The 22,472-nt window shown below is 39.3% G+C and overlaps 1 protein-coding gene and 1 long non-coding RNA gene across 3 annotated transcripts in view; both read left to right on the top strand.

Moving 5' to 3' along the window:
- The window catches only part of LOC144014752 (plexin-A1-like), a 261,366-nt gene extending 250,044 nt beyond the window's left edge, over nucleotides 1–11,322 (top strand). For both annotated transcript variants that reach the window (XM_077514982.1, XM_077514981.1), the window contains exons 25-33: nucleotides 1,994–2,140; nucleotides 2,565–2,724; nucleotides 3,343–3,446; nucleotides 3,538–3,634; nucleotides 5,807–5,997; nucleotides 7,077–7,246; nucleotides 7,417–7,629; nucleotides 9,119–9,269; nucleotides 10,268–11,322. In XM_077514982.1, the coding sequence (XP_077371108.1) occupies nucleotides 1,994–2,140; nucleotides 2,565–2,724; nucleotides 3,343–3,446; nucleotides 3,538–3,634; nucleotides 5,807–5,997; nucleotides 7,077–7,246; nucleotides 7,417–7,629; nucleotides 9,119–9,269; nucleotides 10,268–10,363 (1,329 nt within the window). In that variant the 3' untranslated portion in view covers nucleotides 10,364–11,322. The remainder of the gene's footprint in view (nucleotides 1–1,993; nucleotides 2,141–2,564; nucleotides 2,725–3,342; nucleotides 3,447–3,537; nucleotides 3,635–5,806; nucleotides 5,998–7,076; nucleotides 7,247–7,416; nucleotides 7,630–9,118; nucleotides 9,270–10,267) is intronic.
- A 2,098-nt stretch (nucleotides 11,323–13,420) lies between these two features.
- Nucleotides 13,421–21,390, top strand: LOC144014751 (uncharacterized). Its single transcript, XR_013282555.1, has 2 exons — nucleotides 13,421–14,234; nucleotides 21,012–21,390. It is a non-coding gene; the product is annotated as an uncharacterized LOC144014751 (long non-coding RNA).
- The last annotated feature ends 1,082 nt before the right edge of the window (nucleotides 21,391–22,472 follow it).

Here is a 22,472-nt window from a genome sequence, read left to right as displayed (position 1 = left end):
ACACAGGCAGGCCAATGAGTTTGGTATGAACCATTTTCAAATGTAGAAAAAAACGAGCAGATAAAGCTAGGCTAAAATTGTGTCAAAAAAAAAAAAGCTAAAAATTGAGGCAACATGTTTTCAGAAATGGTGCTTGTAAAATGAACTGTTCGTGAACAGAGGTTCTGATGTTTGTTATAAATCTCGGTCAGAACAGTCAGTATTTTTTGTTACACAGAAAAAAAGGTACTGTGACCATAAATGACCATGATGTGTCCTCCAATTTCTTGTACTTTCTGCTTGTTGTTATTCAAAATATTCGGTAACTAATGACAAAGTTGGTCAACAGTTTCCTACGATTAAAAGAATGTAGGATTCCAACTGTATATTTATTAGTGTTGTTCCGATACCATTTTTTGGCCCCTGATACCGATTCCGATACTCAGCTTTGCAGTATCGGCCGATACCGATACCATATCGATACCTAAGGTTTTTTTTCCTCAACATGAAAAAGCTGTCCTGCTATTGGTTCAGAGCATTCAAGGGCCAATAGGATATATTAGATCAGCATGCAGTGAATATATCACATATCAGTGAATGTCGTGCACGAGCAAGACACAAGATGCTGCATCCAAAATCCTATATTAGTGTTGGAATTAATGGTATCGGCATGTTACTTGTGAGTAGTCACCGATACCGATACCACTGTTTTAATGCAGTAGCGGCACCTCTGCCGATACCAGTATCGGTATCGGAACAACACTAATATTTATATGATGGGGAAAAACAGTTTTCCTCTTTCAGTGCATGCTTTCAGCATACGAGAGTTTTAGCCATAAAAATCAGGTACTGGTGGTCACTCATGTTTGATAAAAAAAAAAAAAATCATGTCAGCCCAGTTGTCATGTTATTCAGTAGAACAAACAAAAACTGTAAGATCTAACGTACATATGGGTTATATTAAAAATGGCTGTCCTCCAATGAAGAAACATTGTTCCTTTATTTGTTCCAAAGGCTAGCAAGTCTCACTATTTCGTAATGGCGCTGTTTGACATTGAAATGATCATAGTTTATAGTTTAATAGCTAACTCAACCACCTGATCAGTAACGATGATCGTCACTTGATTGCTGTTTATAGTTGCGGTCAGAGGTGGGCACTTCCGTCAGTCGTCAATTCCCATCAATGATAACGTCCGCCTTTTGCTGAGTGCTTCCGCATATATTCGGCGAATGCTTTATGAAGCACCTGTGTCTAAAGCCAATCTGTGGCAGGGTTTTTACTTTCTGGACCTGGATTTCCCAACCCTGATCGAGACACAGTTCCATTTGCTTTGTCCTCACAAGTTTTCTTTAAAGAAGTACTGAGTTTGATCAACAGTAAAGGGGAGCACTTTTTGTTCTCATTGTGCACACAGGTTATATGCGGAAAATGCTAGCTAATGGCTGCCAGTTTGTTTGGATGTCACAGGCTTTAAAAAAAAATAAATAAATCTCATCAGCCATAACTACACACTAATAAAATGTAAAACAAATTCTGATGTGCACCTTCACAGAATGGTCACACATTTAGACCCACATTAAAATAACAAATCTGACTGCGACGTTATTCACAGCCATTAGCATTGTCTTTTGACCAATGTCATGCTAATAGAGCCTCAACAGGCACCGTGAAATAGAAAGAGGTTTGAAGAAACTTGTGGTGGTGACCTCATTGAGGTCACGTGATGCATCCAGAAGAAGGTTTTGTACTATGCATATAGAAAATTAAATCCTGAGCTTCTGTGAACAGAACCTCTTATGCTTGTGGTAAATGATAGCTAATTTTTATTAACCCAACAATGTGTACGTCAAAGGCCAAACAACTTGTAATTCAATAATAATCATCAATGTACTTCACTTGCTGAAAGTTTATTCCTGAACAAACTGTATGTTATTGTTTTGTTTTGTTTTCTTCAAGTTCAATTATGTTATATATATGAAGTACTCTCTTTATCTGTATCCTCCCCTTGACCAGGAGTGTGCAGGCGAGCCTCTTTTCATGCTTCACTGTGCCATCAAGCAACAGATGGAGAAAGGACCGATAGACGCCATCACGGGAGAGGCTCGTTATTCTCTTAGCGAGGACAAGCTCATCAGGCAACAGATTGACTACAAAACGCTGGTCAGTAAACTTAATGTGCCTGTCTACTTTTGGCTCGAAACACCACCAATGCTGTTTCATTGGCATAAAGGTTAACACAACAACATTTGCGACATGGGAACAATGATTTCGTTATTTGGCCATTCATTTATAGTGGGGATTATTTGTCTTGTGGAATCTTGAAAATCTTTAATTGGTCAATATTAATTTCACTTTTTCTTTACTAGGTTTTGTTCATAAATAAACCAAAATAAAATGTATAATAATTAATAATAATTAAAATTTAAAAACAATTGTCATAAACTCCAAACAATTTGGTCCACCAATGTTATCAAATGTTAAATGAGGTGACAACCACAATAATAATCCGCCGCCATCCACATGATTTTGAAGCTGTTATTTGATGCATTTTGTAACTGTTTCCTCCCTCTGTTTCACCTGCCAGACGTTGCACTGTGTCAACCCAGAGAACGAGAACGCCTCTGAGGTGACCGTTAAGTGTCTAAATTGTGACACCGTCACTCAGGTCAAAGAGAAGCTGCTCGATGCTGTCTATAAGGGCAGCCCCTACTCTCTCAGACCCAAGGCTTCGGATATGGACTTGGGTAAGACACAAGAGCAAATTATGCATCTATTAATTATCCGAGATGTGCACTGCTCGCTGTTTTTTCTCAAAAAGATCCCAAAGGTGAGACTCCGGTTTTGTAATGATATGAAATCCAGGCAAGAAAATAGTTTCCTCTCTCATCTAATATCACAGGCACAGCTTGGCCAAAGTCTGCTGATAATGGAGCTTACAGGGAGACACGTTTCCCTTTGGATATAATAATGTAATAATTGCAATATTGCGGCTCTCAGAAGCAATATAAACTGTTTATGTTGTATATTATATCTTGCCATTGCCCGCCTTTCATACTGTGAATGTTCCATTGTCTGTTAATGTACTTGTCCAGTTTTAATGTTCAATTTAAAAAGTAATCATTCATTACATGTTTAGTTCGAAGGGACTTTTACATTGTTACACCCTCCATGTGCCATTATAACATAATTGACCTTGAAATACATCCTACATTTACTGTAATTGTCTTGCAAGGCCTATAGGTTGATATATTTAGGTTAAATAAATATTCTTCACAAAACTCAATACAAAAGCTTTGTCCTAAATCCCTATTTTCTTCCATTTTCATTGCAAAAAAAAAAACCATTATGCCCTCCCCCTGAAGAATGGCGTCAAGGTCGAATGGCCCGAATTATTCTGCAGGATGAAGACGTCACAACAAAAATAGACAATGACTGGAAAAGACTCAACACTCTGGCTCACTATCAGGTGCACAAGCAGAAATATGGTCACAAAAATGCATGAAAGCAGCTTTGCACTGAGGAGTAATAACATTTTGTTGGTTCAATTTAATGTTTAGGTTACAGATGGCTCAGTGATCGCACTGGTGCCGAAGCAGAACTCAGCCTATAACATCTCCAACTCATCCACCTTCACCAAGAGCCTCAGCAGATACGGTACTCGCCTTCTTATTGACTTGATCCCCATCTCTCACTCCGACCCATCGCTCTTTGGCTGCCTCTGTTTATGATGGCTGCAATCATAGCCTCCATTCTTCTTTTTCCTCTCAGTCAATGGCAATCCTTTTTATCCAGCGCCATCACCTCAGGCCAAGGCTGTTTAATGGCTATTTCCAAGCAGTCTGTAAATGAGAGGCATAAAAGAAGACACCTCAATACCTAGCTGACAAAGAAGTGAAGGCGAGTGAGGATGAGTGGCAGGCAGTGATGGACAGAAGCTCCACATCAATATGGTGTACAAATGAAACAGTTTAAGAGACAGATAAATGGTGAGACTACTATGTGGTAAAACTGAAAATATAGTTAAGTATAGGAGCGATTAGATCTCGGACTCACACCCAAAATCCTGATCTGTTATTTATGTTGACATTGACGAACAATATCCGACTGAATTTGTAGCTTTTGCAATTTTTTTCCCCCAAAAAACATCCAATTTGATTAAAATGTTAAATGGAGTGCATTTATATAGCACTTTATCTACATCATATGGGTGGGTGACCACTTCGCACTTATTTGAAAACTTCAATTGAACTGGAAAGAACAGCAGCAGGCAACCACTAGAGTTCAGTAAGCTGGGGGTTGTTGTTTTAGCTCCTAAAACGTTCTTTAAAAAGTTTGACTTTTAAGTTTAAAATGACTTACTTTAACCAGGATCCCACTTCGCATTGTGGCCAAAGGTAGAATGACAAAGGCGTTGATACACTGCTGAGGAGAGCTTCATTGACCGCACTGCTGAACAGTTGATTTAAAGCTAATTAGCTGGCTAACGAACTATACATATACACACTCACCCACTTCGGAGTGAAGGGCTTGACAAACCCGCTTGCCCCTACACGACACGTGCACTAGGTCACACTTATTGAGCTCTCCATTCAGGGATAGTACATGCAACAGGATTACAAGATTCATTTTGATTCGAGTGCAAAAATTAGGATTCGATACTCGCTTTTCCACACCCACTCGAATCCCTATTCGAATCCCCATCGATTTGTGCACAACCGTTGTAACCTATGATCCATTATATTCCAATATGTTGTTGTGCCGTATATTTTTCCACCTAGTATAACTGCAACTACTCTAAGTAGAATACAAATCATTGTGCTGTTGTATTTGTATCAGGAGCATACTAAATCCATTCAAAGCAGTTTCTGAATCGAGAGCTCCACTTTCTGCTGCAATCATTTAAACGGACGACGATGTTAGAGAAATAGGTCATTATCTATTTTCATAATTTCATATTTTATCTCATAAGAGGTGAGGTCAATGATGATGTGTGAATAGGGGCAAGGCTGTTTTTCCCTGTCTACAGACCAAGCCATCAGAATGACCTCCATTGTAAAAGTATGAACCATTCATGCAAGTAATCAAGATCAATATACCCTATTACACGTATTTTGTCTTCTATCCCAGAGTTCATATTGAGTCACAATTTAAATAATTTGTTAACAAAAACAAAAAAAACACCAACTTACTGGTTGGTGTAATAATGTCCACGTGTCTTAAGAGTTTACTTTATGTTGTGGGTGTGCATGAATGGAGCTTGTGATGGGTTTGGATTTAGAGTCTCTGCACCCTGCTGACAGAAGGAACAACAGACACCACTCCAGCAAGCATCTATCTCTTTTTGAGCCTGGCCCTGCCATTACTCTCAATTTCACCCCCCCTTCTAACATACATTTCTCTCTCATCTCCAGCATTCCCATTCATCTCTCCCCATTCTTTTTCCTCAGATACAGGATCAGCAGCATCCTCTGCAGATCGTCATCTCCCCTATGCTCACCTCACCTCTCCATTTCCGTCTCCCTCTATCTTTCTAAACAGAGCAGTCGCAGATACGCATCTCCTTGCTTAGCACTAATCAACTTTGACACCCTTGCCATGAATAATAAAACACACACAGAGGACAGACAATGAGGAAGGGAGAGTGCCATACTATAAAAAGAAGATGAAACAAAACCACGATGCTTTTTGGGTTGAGTTCAAGCTACCCATCAGGGAATAGTCATCTATTCTCTTTAAAACCTTTATGCACAATGTAGGAAGTAGAAGAACGAACTGGAATGAATGAAAGGTCCCTAATGCCCTTTGTACGTGCATTTGTGGTTCTAGAGAGCATGCTGAGAACAGCCAGCAGTCCAGACAGCCTTAGATCCCGAACACCCATGATCACCCCTGACCTGGAGAGCGGGACTAAATTGTGGCATCTGGTGAAGAACCACGACCATTCGGACCAAAGGGAGGGCGACCGGGGCAGCAAGATGGTGTCCGAGATCTACCTGACCAGGCTCTTGGCTACAAAAGTAAGAGACAGCAGAGTAAAGCAGGGTTCATTTTGTTTTAGTTCTCTTAAAATTAACTCTGCTGCAATCCCTTTGCTCGAGTGTAACTATGGGATTTAGACCGGCTGTGGAAAAAAGGAGGCTTCTGATTCGTAGTATTCCATAATGGATAGTTTTTGTGTTTGTAGAACATAAACATGGAAAAACTGCAGCTTTACTTTAAAAAAAATACCCAGAACCAAGTCACCTTGTGCATAACCTTTCAAGAAACGCCATTCAACTTGCCTTAGTACATGCTTTAGCTTAGCACATGGTCTGGCGGTAATTCCATCTCATGAACCAGTTAACTTCAACAATAACTCACCAGAGGTTGGTACTGCTCTAAGTTTTTGCTATGGTTTCAATTCACCACGGATGTGTTGTTTGGGAAGATGTATTGTATGTCATTGATCTGTCATCTGCTTATTGTACAATCACAATATCAAATATCCTATTCCTATATGGTTGTCATCCACAAATACAGGATGATCTGAGAATATCCCATTAGGCAAGGTTTTTCATCATACACTGTCATGAGACATTGGGAACAAATTGGGTACCACAGGAGTAAAAATGGACTCATGTGCCTGGATGCATGCTGTTAAATGCAGCCCAAGACACCGCCAGTTAAAGGCTTAATGATCAAATTACTTCAATTTTTGAAAAGTAGCATGATCTACCTCAGCTAGTTAATGGTTGAGGAAACGTCTCTGATGTCAGCAGGGAGCATAAAACATCTTTTATATCACATCCTCAAAATTCTCGTATTCGTGAAGAATAATTTACAGATGTCTTCTTGCCTGACTTTGTTTGATTGTTCAGATCAAAGCTGGTGCATACTGGCAATTACTGGCGTACATGTTACTGTGGTGCTCATAAAAACTAGTAAAAAGTTGTGCTTGTTATGCTGCTTCCTAATATTTCACGAAATGTGATTTGTTGAGAGACAGGGTGTTTCAATCATGCATGATGGCGAGCAGTAAAACTAAAAGACAGGCCCATCTCATCTTCATGCATTTTGGGTTTTCCTTATAAGAATATTGCCTCTTCTTTCTTTTCAGGGCACATTACAGAAGTTTGTGGATGACCTTTTTGAGACCATCTTCAGCACGGCCCACAGAGGCAGCGCCTTGCCGCTGGCCATTAAGTACATGTTTGACTTCCTGGATGAGCAGGCAGACAAACACTCCATCACAGACTACGATGTACGACACACCTGGAAGAGCAACTGGTAAACGTCAACTTTCTTGCACAGTGTTGTCCCGTATTGTTTTTTTGCTAGTCCTATTCCGAAACCAGCAGCCATTTTGTATGTTAAGTGAAAGAATGTAGCATACAAGTACAAGCAAGCATTGAAAATTGCTATAAATATATATTTTTTTCGCTTGCTCTTTCTTGCAGCCTTCCTCTGAGATTTTGGGTGAATGTGATCAAGAACCCTCAATTTGTATTTGACATCCAAAAGAATAGCATCACGGATGCTTGTCTGTCTGTGGTGGCCCAGACCTTCATGGACTCCTGTTCAACATCTGAACACAAACTGGGGAAAGATTCACCATCCAACAAGCTCCTCTACGCTAAAGACATCCCCAACTACAAGAATTGGGTGGAGAGGTAAATATTTTGTTCTTTTCAGTCAAACCGAGTATGAAAGCTGCAATATAAAATCATATGCCACCTGGTGATCAAATGCAGTTTTAAATTTTCAGTCAATGGTCACATGTGAGCTGTTGGATGGGAGAAAAATCTTCTTCAAAGAGCTGGACTTGTTTGTTTATGGAAGTGCAAACAGGTAGCTCTAAGTCAGAGTACGTCGTCGGCTCAAATAAATGCAAAACAATTTTCTGCTTTCTTGCATCTTTTCAAATCAGCATCTTGCATCCCGGCTCATTAATATACAATATGCAAAGGGCAAATTCCTTCAGATTTTTTTTTCTTGAGCCTCCTCATCAAGAGGAGATGGAAACGACACAGGTGATATGAGGATTTGTTGCAACTGTGACATTATTTACTGCTCATGAAAACAGCCCCTGGTTCACCCTTCATCTTTTATTCAGCACTGAAATGTTACTCAGCTCCAAATAAGTTATGCACCACTGATGCTTGCTGTAGTTGCCTTTCATGGGTGAGTCTATTAATCTCTAAGTAGCTTTTCAAGGCTGCTTCCTTCTTAACTCCAGGCGTGACAGTGTGAAGTATTGTGCTAGTGGTTAAATTCTTTGAGCACAACCAAGCTCACCTACTGATGCCCAGCTAGTATATTAACAGTCTCTTTCTCACATTTAACAACTCTTTCTTACTACAATACCTTGTAGTAAAGTTAGTAGAATATTTGCTAGATTAATAAAGACCTAAGGTTGAGTACAGTTCAACATAAATTTAGTGATCTGCAGCATTTGTTTCCTTAAAATCACAAATTATGGTATTGTATATTAAACACACAAAACAAAATTCATCATGCCTCTTAGAACAAAACAGAAAATGTTCAAACTAAAGTCTGGGAAAGTTTAATCCACTGGATTCTCTGAATGCTATTTAACTGAACTTTTTTGCCCCGTTTGCAAATCCAAGTCAAAATTTGTCCAGCATGCAAATAATGTTGTGCTTAATTGTAAATGTAAAGTGTATGGAAGGGGTGTTCAAAGCACGGCCCGGGTGCCATTTGTGGCCCACTGACCATTTTTTTTAGCGGCCTGAGGCATGTACAAAAATAACTCTGAGGCCAATGCTATTACGTGTAGATGTTAAAATAGTGGAGTGTTGGGACACCCAAATCCACCAATTGTGTAGCACATCGACTACCACCCACTGTTGATAATAAATTGATTTTATGTTGTTTTTTGAGATATGCAAAGAAAATGTCCATACAAAGTGTTGTGTATGTTTTTTGTGAAACAAATGTTTTACATAAAGCTGTTATTCTATATATATATATATATATATATATATATATATATATATATATATATATATATATATATATATATATATATATATATATATATATATATATATAATATTTATAATATTTATTTTTGTTCCTCTCTTATCTCTTGAGCAAAATGAATACAGTTAGTAACTGACTGCTGATTGTGTCCTCCAGGTACTACTCCGATATCTCCCGTATGCCAGCCATCAGCGATCAGGACATGAGTGCCTACCTAGCAGAGCAATCCCGCCTGCACCTCAGCCAGTTCAACAGCATGTCTGCATTACACGAGATCTACTCTTACATTATCAAATACAAAGACGAGGTGAGGTTCCACTGTTTATTTGGATTAACGACATTTTCATTCAAATACATCGGCAACTACTGTAGCCTTCATCACGACAGCCTTGATGGTCTCACGATTACTCTTAAAACATTTTATTAAACCTGCAGTTTCAGATAGCACATTCATCAGGTGAAAGGGGAGGAATGTTGACACCCCCAAGGCTACATTTGACAGTACTGTCAAGATTGTCAACAACATTTTTTCAGGCTATTTTATTTTCCATGTTTTTTTTTTTTGGTTTGTTTTTTTTTGCTTTAATGTCTCATGTCCTCGAAGTTCTTATTATCACTGTGTCGTTATTTCCTCTCCCATGAGTCACTGCAGTTTAAGCACTCAACTTTTACTCGCCTCCCGTGGCTCGTGACGGACAGCTATATATATTCTCATCACACACACTTTATCACATTTTTATGATGAAAAATGAGAACTTGCAGCCTCCTCTTTATCTCCTTCCTTCCTCTCCATCCCTCTATTAAAGCTGTATTACTGTATTTGTGTTGGCTGCTTGCAGCTGGCTCCATTCAAACCATTTGCTCCCCTTCATTATGGTCTATTATCAAGACGAAGGTAGCTGCAAAAGCTCCAGTTAAGATGTGTTTAAGAGCACGCCCACACAACTACATGAATGTAGATGCGGAGTGATGCATATGTGCATCCCAAATCACCCATATTCATCACACAAGATGTTAGCATCTCTTTCAAATGTAATCATTAGCAGGAAGCCTACAATTAGCAATAGCTCATAGCTTTGCTCATGTCAGGGTTAAGAAAGTTCGGCATATTTTGGGGGCAAGTAGTGTTATGGAGAAAAAGTAGTGGGGTAACTGTATAAAAATGTATATTGAGTAAGTAACCTTTTCTTACAACTGTCCCAATTCCTGTCTTGTTGGGTAAAACGACACTTTTCTGATTTCTGAATGTAACAACGTGATGACAATGCCACTAAAAATGTGTCTCTCTTTATGGTTTGGGTGCAGATCCTGTCAGCGTTACAGAAAGACGAGCAGTCGCGAAGACAGCGGCTACGCGGCAAGTTGGAGCAGGTGATTGACACCATGGCATTGGCAAGCTGAGGGTTAAACCGGACACTCGGCTTGGATCGCCGGGCAAGAAGCCTTCCTGTAGACAGCATTGCGCTCCCGGACATGTGAAATCTGAGCTTGTCACCGTTTTGAGCAACAAAAGACAGGAAAAGAAAACCACAAGGTCAATGACGAGACAGCAAAGGCTGGAATTAATTGATGATTTTTTTTTTTCTTTAATTGAGCTGCAAACCAAGCCTGGAACAACCAAATTGAGCAGATACTCGCAGAGGGCAGTGGTTGACTTCTACGGACACAATCAGGACCACGACCGAGGTGCAAATTCAACAGGCTTAAACTGTAAGACAAAAGAAACCAGGATACTTCTTCCCAATTTGGGATTTTCATTTCCTGTTGCCATTTTCAAGTGGGAGCTCATGCAGATGCACTGTGACTCCCCATCAGGGTGGACACTGAGGAGGAAGAACTTTTGCTGTGGGATTACTCCTCCTCTGGCACTTATAAAAACTCCATACGTACCGACAAGGAGTCATTACAGTCCAACTGTTATGTTTAAGTTTTCAAAACCTGTTTTTGGTTCATTGTCGCATTTATTTCCATCCCCACCAAACTGCCTCCTCTCCTTAGTGCTGTGCCACTCGTGTTTCTGCTGAATTTGCACAACAAAGCTAAATCAAAAGAGAGCAAAGGATATATGAACACATTTATAGCTATATAAATACAGAACTTGTTGTTTAAATTGACAGAGATGTTTTGCATTTAATGTACAAATAATAGGTTTGGCAGGATTTGATATTTCAAAGTAGAAAAAAGTGAGGAAAAAAAAACAAGGAAAAGTCGTTATGTGCCATGTTTTACTTTGAATGTTGTTTAGTGCAAAGAGACTTCTTTTCTTTAGATAAAATGTGTTATGAAATGTCATTATAGTAAGACTTATAAAAAATAGGTACATGGCAAAATAATTATATAAATTACAGAAATGTTTTATATTTCATGAGGTTTCCATCCAAAAGCCAAACATGTCTGGTATTTTTTGAGTCAACCAACCCAGGAGAATCTAATTTGTTTTACACAAGAGTCCCGCAAAATAGTCAACTCAGAGCTGAAACAGAAGATCTCGACATATGTATTTGCTTTTTACATGAACATAGCAAAGGCAGGATATTACATGGTGAGCCATCATCCCAGGTTTACACAATAAGATTCATCTGCTGTAATGGATAATAGCTCAGATATTGACAATTGCTTTCAATTACAGCAGTAGGAGAAATTTGAAATTTCACACATCTGTTGTCATCCCACATTCTCCATTTAGGAATCTGTTACTTTTTCCCGAGTCAAAATATTGGCGAAACGGTGTCCTGTGTCCAAAAAGTTGGATAAAAGTCGGTTCATGATGCGAATGACTGAATCCTTATGGTTTTGGCCACACCCTCAAAAGGCTGTCTAGTACATTTCACTTCAGTTCCTTATAGTATGCCATTTATTGTGTTTCTTTTGGAATGGGTCCAACACATCACCCCAAATTTCAGTAAACCCATGTTGGGGGGCTGGGTGGAGTCTTACACACTGCTGCCTGCTGATTGGTTTATACAAAACTGTGTGACTTGCAACAGACGCTCGAGTCAAGGTCCTGATTCAAGGTCAGATACACTGTACTATATAAATGGTATTTATTCGTCACATGGATAATTGTTTTCTAAGTTTAACCTCTGCCAGAATCCAGATTGTGAATCAACACCTTGATCACAGGAACCGGCTCGAGATTAAGCTGATATGATTTTAGTGCTATATTTATTTAACAAGCCCTGCATTGGAAACACAATCCCGCACACAATCAAGGTTTACCTGAGCTGAAGAACTTTACTGTCGAAATGAACTAAACCGTACTGCTTAGTAGAAATGTGGCTTACAGACCTCCCCGCTCATTCGTAACATTAGACAAAGTGTCATTGAAAAACAGACCTCGAGTAAAATGTAATTGTTTGACTTCTATTCCAATCTGCAGTCAAAACTGCAAACGCTCTGATTCTATTTTTTAAATGTGAATGTGCTTTGTGCTTTCTAAATTGTATTTGATTTTATTTATTTTTGTGGTTTGGTTCAAACATACTGATGACCTTTCTCTTGCTTGATTTTGTGGTTTTATGAGGGTTAAAAACAAATTGGTTTTCCATTTCCCAATGACTGCTGGAGGCCTCTTCTCTGTAGAATTTAGTGGGGAGAAAAAATGTTAGTTTTGAAAGCCCATGTCACTTAGAAAATAGGTTTTATCGAAATCTAGTGTTTATGGTGCAGCTTGTTCAAATGATCAAACATGATCAACTTTTGTCCTGCTAAATTTTACCGAGAACATTTCAGTCTTGTTTTGGTGGGAAAACTGTGCAAAAATGATGAAAGCGTATTCATTTATGTAAAGTGGGCCAATGTAAATCCTATGATTGTTTTGCTTAACAGAGCACAAGACCAGACTGGATCAACAACCATGTGCGATGAATTTTTGAACTAATGGAGAAATCCTCAGAATGTTGAACTTGATCAAAGGCACAGTTCTTAAAATGACTTTGAAGAAATGAGAAATGCTGCAATGGATTTTTGTTCTTATTTCACAGTGCTTTGCGTGTTTTTTTCCCCCCCATCACAATGGCAAAGAAAGAAAAGAAGCTCTATACAAAAATGTTTGCAGATGTATCCGGAACCTTGAGCAAAAAAAAAAAAAAAAAAAAAAATCAGACATATCAGGAACCTTGAGCAAAGGACTAGTCTACAAAACATGTCAGTTCTTGTTTTACTTTATTTTAGTCAAAGTATTAGAGTTATCTTTTCTCCTGTCAAGACACCAAGACTGTCAGAAACTGAGATAAAAGAGATCAAACTGGAACATTTCTATCTTTGCAAAAGTGCATTTTTGGCAGAAAGCTGCCTTCTAATTACATCGGTATACGTGACAGCACACGTTTAACACACGTTTATACATTGGTTACCGAAAACACAAAAATGATATTCCACTTGGGGTTTTCCAATCATCCCGTGTTCTAAAATTAGGCTGGTCAGAAATGTTTGTCCTTAATATAATTTGGGGTTTTTAATATAAAATTACTTTGGATGTTTCTCAAGTTCTATCCACAATTGTCCTCCAATTCTGTTGTGTGCTGAAGGATTGGATCCCAGATTGCAGACACCAATAAGATTTTATCTATTTATTCACATCGAGAGGCAGAAACCTAGACGCAGTACAGTTGGACAATAATCCGGCAAACCACACACAATTCTCAGATTGCACCTACAGACAGTGGATCGTAAAGGACTAAAGAACGACATCACATAGGACCCCGACATCACCTAAAGGATTAAAGGCTGACATCACGAACAGCACGTTTTGTAAACAGACACGTGTTACATCAGTACCTAAACAGACCCATAACAGGCACATAACAGGTCATGAACTGGTCATTAACTCTGGTGCATGCGGGCCAGGCCATGACAAATTCCAAGCAAAACAAAAGAGGTGATGAGGAAAAAAAAGCTCAATTAATCAGAATAACCTTTTCATCCGTGTGCTTTTCTCATTCTCCGTTCAACACACTAACACAATTTAATCCACAAAAGTTGAATTAAGGCAGCTGAATGGTGAACTGGAATATGATGAATGGTAATTCAGAAGAAGGGACATTCCCTTGAGGACAATAATGTCCAAATTGTGGACAGAGAGGACCTTCATAGTTGGCTTGTGTTCCAAGCCAACTGAGTGTCTTCGTTTGGCTTGTGATGACTGTCAGCTAAATAAATGGTCTGACCAACATTAATTCGACAAAGAAGAGGAAGCCATGCAGCAAATAAAGGACAACAATGAAGGGAGTCCAGCATTTGGTGTTTTCTTGTTTTCCAGGATGATCCAGTGGTAAGCACATCCACCTTACAGTTCCCTGTGTACAATTTGTATGTTCCCCTCATGCTTGCTGTGTTTCCCCCTCCTCCCCACCGGGTACTCCGGTTTCCTCATTTTCCAAAAACATGCTTCAGGAAAGATGAGTATATTTTTTGGAACATCATGTTTTCTCATACCAGACTTAATTGACCAATGTGAATTCTTAGCATCGCTATAACCTTTGATGTTTACACATTCTTTGTTTAGAGATATTTGTCAACCCTCTAGATCACCGGTCTCAAACTCCACTCCTCGAGGGCCGCAGTCCTGCATGTTTTAGAGATTTCCCTCCTCAAACACACCTGATTCATCATCAGTTTGCCTACTTAATTTTAATACAAGTGCAACAACATCCTGTTAATAGAATTTGAAAAAACAAATGTATAACTCCATCGAACTATCTACGTGGTTGAGGTTAATCTATCTTTATGGCTCAGTGGTACGGTGGTCGTCTCCCATCCGTGAGGTTGTGGATTCGCTCCTCACCCCTGGTGACCATGTTGAAGTGTCCTTGGACAGGACACTGAATCCCGATTTGCTCTCAGTGGACCTGGCAGTACCCTACATGGCAGTAGCCAACCACTGGCGGGTGGATGTGAGGCATTAGCGCTTTGGGCACCATATGGTGTAGTTAAAGTACTATATAAAAAGCAGTCAACTTATCTACAATTTATTTGAGTCCTGTCACTTTAAGACTAACAAAATGCACAAAAATATAAAAGGTTTTAATATTTTATAAGGTGCAATAGCTTTTCAGGAGTTTTCCACTCAATAAGCTGCTGTTTCCTACCAGTGCAAATATCCACAACTTGTTCTATTATGCAGATTTATTATATGTAAATAGACATTCATCAAGGAGAGATTAAACATGTTTTGCTAAATATACTCATCTGGATGTTTTTATCTCCACCCTCCACCACCCTTCCGCCCCTGCTGTGCACTTCCCTCAGAAGCTTTTTTGAAAAGCTAAGAAAAAGTTTAAGGTTTATCTCAAGTGCATTTCCTTCCAAAAACAGCACACAATGTGATACTTTTACCATGTGCACTAATATATTTTGGCACAGGAAGGTACTGCTTGCGTTTGATTTCTCGCCTGTTTTGCCCACAGTGATGCCAATGTGGTCACTGAATAAGATTAGACCAAAGATGATAACACTTTGATGTCCACACTCGGCTGTCAAAAATCCCTCCCTGCAGTGTGTATTTAGCTCCGTTTTAAGAATAGAGTCCCTCAGTTTGGTGTCAGTTTACGTTACATTACTGTCTACGTGCAAATCAGTGACAAAAAAAAAGGATGCCTATGGGGCAGCAATGATGATTAAATGTGAAAATCCGGTTACATTTGTGCAATCTTAAGGAGTTCAAGTTAATTGTTGTTGCTGTTTTTTTTTTTTTTTTTTTATTCTTATTGATCTCTCTCTTTTTAATGAAAAAGCATTTGGTCTTACTTTTATATTTAATATGTTATGAAAACTCCAATTATAAAATTACCCATACAGTTTATCAATTAACCACCAGGTGCATCATTCACATGAACAAAATGGCACAGCAGACATGCTGCAAAGCTGGTGTTCCCAGTGGAGTTTGAAGATAAAGGACTCTATTTTCATGCCCAGCACAAGTCTAGAGAGGCGACCTGTCGAATGCTGCGTGGAGGCAAACTCCAGTTTTTGTATGTTTGCAGAAATATGCAGTTTGTTGCAGTTAGAAACATTGTGGGCATGGACAAAGTAAAAAATCATGGACAAAGTTAAAAATCAACACCTGCATGGGAGGTGCCGTCCTTCACATGGTCGAAGAAAAAAAGTCCATGTAGGAGCTTGAAGTGCATAAAAGTACATTTACAAGGAACTCTCAAGCAGACCTCTTCGGGTGGATGATGTAAAGTTGGCTCGGGAGATGACAGGTCTGTGAAGTGGGCATGTGGACATGCCTTCAATCTCAGTCATATATTTTCATGTGTGTGCATCTTACCCAATTACGATCTTAGCCGTAAAGAAGAACAATCACTATTCCTTCCTGTTTTTACAGTCAGTATCCCGAAATGATTCCTCTAAACAAAGTGTGAACACTCATCACATTCAAATGAAGTCACATTCCCCTCAGAGGCTGTCCATTACCACTTGGAAAATGTAACATTCAAACGCCCTCAACCTCCTACGAACAACTTGATTTGACAGGCAAGGCATCAATCAAAATTAAAAATCCCATTATGAAAATATTAAGGGGAGAGTAGGAGAGAATCAGACCTCTAGAGAGAATTTGACCTGGATATCACAGACACCTTGTCTGCATTCTGAATAAAACTGACCTGTCTTCATAATCCTCTATTCTTGTTCTTAAGAACCTGTTTAGATAATCTGCCATTTTTATATTCTGTTCTGCAAGGTTTCTTGATTATCACATGTAATTACTTATTACTCTTTTTTTCTTTTTTCTTTTCTCAAAATGGCTAAATTGATAAGATACTGTCTAACTTGACACAGGTGTTGTCAAAGAGAAGAGCGAAAACAATAATCAGGGCTCCCTTCTCCTGGGTTGGCTCTCGGCCGGTGGGCCCTGGGAGTTTGTGTCCTGGTGCTGCTGTGGCCTGGAGGAACCTGGGGGACTGTGATTGCCTTGTCGTGCCGAGGTCGCCGGATATCTTCTTTGATGGAGGTTCTCATGCATGTCAGATCCACCTCACCAGCATCTCCTGAGACTCAAAAAGAATTTGCTTCTCCAACTGGTCACTGAATCAGTGGAGGTTGGCGTTTGTCAATCTCACTCTGCTTCATCTATCCTTCCTTCCTTCATTTAGTCCTTCCTCTGATCTCTTGATGTCGCCCTAACCCTGTTGGAATTCAGATAGTTGCTGAAAGATTCTAGATTTGTAACTGCGGGTGGAGGGTGAAGCCTGGTTGGTGTTGGATTTCACTTTGCTTCATCTTTCCTTCCTTTGATCCTTCCTCCAGTCCCCTGACAACTTCACAACTCTCGTGGAACTCTGAAGTGTCTGGTTAAGGTGAAGAGTTTCAGGTGACGTGCGCGCACGTCACCCCCCCCCCCCCCCCGCCACCCCCCCCCCCCCCCCCCCCGCCCACACACACACACACACATGCACACACACAAAAGAGAGCAATGATGATATGTTAATTCGGGAAGGGTGCTGAATGAAATAATACTGACCTCTTAAAAAACAGCTGCGCTACCTACTGGGGTTGATTAATAATGATATATAATAATAATTATGATAATATTAAATAATGCATTCAACAATGCTTCAGGTGGTTTGATTCTAGCTGTTCACATATTTATGAATGAAACTAATCTGCCCACATGCCCGTAGCTCTTAGTATCTTCCTGCCAGCACCACAATCAAATTCGCCAAAATGGCTAGAGACCAGCAGTCATCCGCCAGGCTCATCTCCATTGACACTCCCTCTCCTGCGGCGGCAAACTCAGCTTGGCAGAGACCAGTCTGTCAAATCTGCAAACGCGTAGCGAGCAATTGCACTCACACGAAAATCAGGATCCACCAGCATTTGTGCACCGCCTCAGTTGTGTTTTCAAAAAACACCCAAGTTGAATTGGGGAATCTATTGGTCATTTGTCCTCTGAGGCTTGGCTACATAAGGCAAAGCAGACAAATAAGAAACAAAAATAACATAGAAATAAAGTTAAATTCTGAAAAGGAGTGGAATGAAGTAGAAAGTTATTTTCTCCAAACCCCATCTCTACTGGGCATAAGATAGCAAAACCTGTATTCTTAAGAGTCAGCGTCAGAATACCTATATTTCATTCTCAGGCAGGAGAGGTGTTTATGTGAGCCAGTAAATTTCAGAGATCTTTATCACCTTATAAAAATACCCTAGATATAACCTTTAGCACATCTTTGCGCCGTATCAGTCTCCTTGAAGTCTTCCTTTTCCCCCCAAACTGTTCTATGCTTAAAGGTCAGGTTTTTAGAAGCTTTCTTCCTTCTGGGTGGGCAGATGATGGACATACTGCAATGTACACAAGAAATTGAACATATTAAGCATTTTACTCACAATTTTAACTTTTAGTGACCATCCATCATTGTTTTCCGGTAACTGTTACTTACTCAAAAAATTTGCTTTCCAAAGTAACTAGTAGTCTAACGCGTTACTTTATTCTACAAAGTAGTCTGATTGAAGTTACTGTCCAGAGATTCAATGCGTTACTCCTCACTTTCATGAAGAAAGCAAAATATCTCACTATTGTAACAGTCACAAACAACTGCCGCTAACTATGAAGATGAGGCGGAGGTCATTGATCACCACACTGAATTCAGCCATGGTCTGGTCTTGAATGGTTTGCACATTCAAAACAAAAGTGATGATACTTTTTCTACTAGTTTTATTAACCAACAGGCACACAACGCAACAAAAAAGTGTACATTATGGACCATAAAAGTGGTAAAAAAAATAATAATTTATTTCCATCCTGGTCCGTGAAGCATTATGGGATGAGGTCGTCTCCGCCCTCTCGCCAGGGGGAGTGACGTCAGACAAGTCACGTTTTCAGTAGTGGACCGGATATCGCGTGGCTGTGAATCGGTTGCGAGTGAGGCTTTATGGTTTTCATAACAATAGCAAGAGTTCTGCGCCGTGCTCTACTTGTTTTGTTTACATTTCAGTAGTTTACTATTCAAGATACTTCCGTGTTTACAGAGAGCTAGCAAAGTAGCGCTCAGAGACGCTTCATTCCCCGGATGTTGTAAACATAATGCAAAGACATTACGCACCTTGGGGGGGAGCCTTCCGTCAACCCCGTGCTCGCGACACGGCGCGCGCGCGCGCACAACGAGTGACAACATGCAACAGTGGAGACAGTTAGCAGAAGCCGGTGCCGTACATCTCGGTATTTCCCATGGCTATCAAGTCCTCTCGGTGCACTTGTATGTCCCGGGCCGGCGTTGGTACTGCGCGCGAGCCAAAAAGAATAACTCCCGTGACGATCCAATGCATGGATTCAAACGACACAGGTATGTCCCACAGCCAACACACCAGCTATGCTAAAAGCACACTGCAAGTATCTCATTTTTCAGTTTGTGGCTCCCTGTCAATGTCTACAACTAGCATGAGCAGCAGATAGGAGAACTGAGACGTGCCCGCGATTACGTCATCAAACTCAAAATGAACGACAGCCCAAAAAAAAAAAATAATAATAATATAAACAGTAGTGATTCTGCGGTCATCGTGTCTCAGATAAAAAAAAAAAAAAAAAGATGTCATACATTAACCAAAAATGAATGTCATGGCAAAAGAAAAACAAAAATTGTTAAAAACCAAAATTGTTGATTAAAAAGGGAAATGAACTTTTGGAAATATTTTTGCATATATTAAGTGGTTAAAATGTGTTTGATAGATTTATTGTTCCATAAGGTGGCTTCATATTTCTTTTGGCTGGACGGTAGGTTTATTTCATGTCTTAAATTTATGTTTCTGAAATACTTCACAATGTGCACATATTCTGTTTAATTGTGTTGGTGTCTGTATAAAGGTTAAATATTTATATTTAACATTAAATTATCAACCTTTTTTTTCCTGATCCTTATTTTGAAGAGAAAAAAAACACACACAAAAAACAATTAGAACTGTCAATAACTACTAATAAATATTTAAACTGATATATTTTTCAGTCATATCGCCCAGCCCTTTGTTGCGGTATATTTAAATAATTGATTCAAAATATAAAAATATAGAAGACATATTTGTTGTTGTTCACATTTGTAGATACTGTAAAAATGTGTGGTGTTTTAAGATTAATGTTTACAAGCAACAAATGTCACTATAAGTTGTGAATATTGAAATGAATCGTATCGAATCGAAAATTGTATCGTTCCCAAACTTAATCGAACCGTTCTGTTCTGAAAGATCAAATCAAATCGCAACCTGTGTATCGAGATACATATCGAATCGGCCTCATTTCAGAGATTCCCACCCCTAGTTTTCAGCATGCACGAGTCGGCTCAAGTGTACACACTGGAATAGCGGAACAAACAATAGAGGAATTAAGGGGATTTTCATTTTCAACCTGGATAGATTTTTATTTTTTGTTTTATAAAAAGTATTTACAAGAAGTCAAGAGAGACTGCCTATTTTGTTTTTCATTAAAAAAAAACCACTTTATTTTCATGTATTTGGAACTCCGTTTCTACCGCATTATTTTTATGTTGAGATTGTGTTATCGGCAGCTGCTGAAAGTAACTAAAAAAGTCACTTTTAATCTAACTTAGTTACTTTTAAAATAAAGTAATCAGTAACGCAATTTAGTTACTTTTAAAACCAAGTAATCAGTAAAGTAACTAAGTTACTTTTTCAAGGTAACTGTGGCAACACTGATCATTGTATACCCACTGTTGCCATTCTTCCTCTTTATTTAAAAGACTTTTTGCTTATTCTTCAGCTGCTAGTAGCAAGCGCAGCAGCTTTACACCATCTGCAATCACCTGGAGATGTGGCTGGGCCTTCAAATATCTCAAGGCATCAGATTACCCCGTTCATCTTGCGCTTGTTGTGAAAAATCACTCTCCCTCTCTTTTATTTTCCTCTTCTCTTTTCTGCGCCTGAGGGCTTTTCTGGCAGTTCAATCAACCTGATCGCGCTCAACACAAACACTCACTCTGTCCTCATGCAGCTACGCGCCGACTTAGAATAAACGACAAAGTCGGGCTGGATTTGGCTCCGGTGCTGCTAGCTCTCAGCTGGAGATTAAACTGTGCTAAGATTCCCTCTGTTCCTCCAGGGACGAGGAGAGGATGACATGAGGAAGAGGAGCGAAAAGATGAGAGATAATGAGAGACGAGATGGAGAGGCTGTCGGTGAGAGAAGCCAAACGCAGGAAAGCAAGTTGGCCATTGGCCGAGATCTTGCTCATCCTGTCTTCACGCAGCCTCAATAAATGATGACCAGCAGGGGAAATAAGATGGCACTCACTTTCAGCCTGCCTGTTTCCTCAGCGTCAGCTGCGTCAAGTGCTGCAGTGCTAAATTGCCACTGAAAAAAACTGCTGGTGACCGGGAGGCTGTTCAGTTAAAAGAAGATGAACAATTATCATTTACAACACATGCATATGAAATTGAAAACAATCTTTCATGTAAATAAAACTTCTTTTGTTTCATTAAGACCTGGGATTTTTGTTTTGTGTGATAAATTTATGTTGTGTTTGTTAAAAAAAAAAAAAAAAGCTATAATTTAGTTGAAAATGATACTTTAGTGTATTGTAATCTAGAGCAGAAGTGTCCAAAGATTGGCCCAGGAGTCATTTGTAGCCCTCTGTCAATTTTGAGTGGTGACAGCATATAGTAAAATTCAAAAGTGACATGACCTGTGTCGTTTGCCTGGATTGTACTATGGAATGTAACTCCATGGCAAGGCAGGAGAGGAGAAAAAAGGGAGCGACATTCTCATTTTTTATTTTCCATCTGACATGAAAATCGTAACATTTCTATCTATAACACAACTAAACTTTTTTATAAAGCACTTTAAAAATAACCATTGTTGCATATATGCCATACAATACATGAAGAAAAAAAATAGACGTACAAACAGTTAAAACAATAAATAAAATAAAACACTAAAACAATAAAGAGTCTGATGTCGAGTAGAATATAATGTTGTCTCACGACCATTTGACTTTCAACTTGAATGTACCTCTGCAGTGGAACTGCTCTCAGCACAATTAATGTAGGCTGTCATGTGGGATGTCAAGCAGCTCTTGAGCAGTAATGTTCTTCAAGCCCTGAGAAATTAATTTGTAGCTTTTGCCAAATTATCAATTTAAAAGCTATATCAAATTGCTAAAAATCCAACAAAAGGTTGCACAAAGGCTTGTCATATTTGCTTCGAATGAGGTAGATTTACAACTCTTTCACAAAGCATGCAACTGTTGCTTAGCAACCGCAATAGCTGCAGTTGACAGTTGTGCTTTTTGAGAAGTGAGAACCTTCTCACGATGTTAGTATTTTTGATAGCTCTTTGATTCAGATGACTACCTGCATTTTAATTTGTACCTCATTGGCTCTAGCAGGGCTAGTGGTTTACACGTCTTCTTCACTGTAAGGTTTGTGGTCCCATGCACTCTTGGCCTCAGCTTTCCTGTCTGGAGTTTGCATGTTCTCCGCATGCTCGCCTGGATTTTCACCGGATATTCTGTCTTCTTCCACTTTTTTGAATTGAAAACTCTAAATTGTCCATAGCTGTGAAT

Source organism: Festucalex cinctus, chromosome 2, assembly GCF_051991245.1.
Source record: "Festucalex cinctus isolate MCC-2025b chromosome 2, RoL_Fcin_1.0, whole genome shotgun sequence".
NCBI lineage: Eukaryota > Metazoa > Chordata > Actinopteri > Syngnathiformes > Syngnathidae > Festucalex > Festucalex cinctus.
Note: the sequence above shows the minus strand (reverse complement) of the source record. Positions and strands in the feature narration are given on the sequence as shown.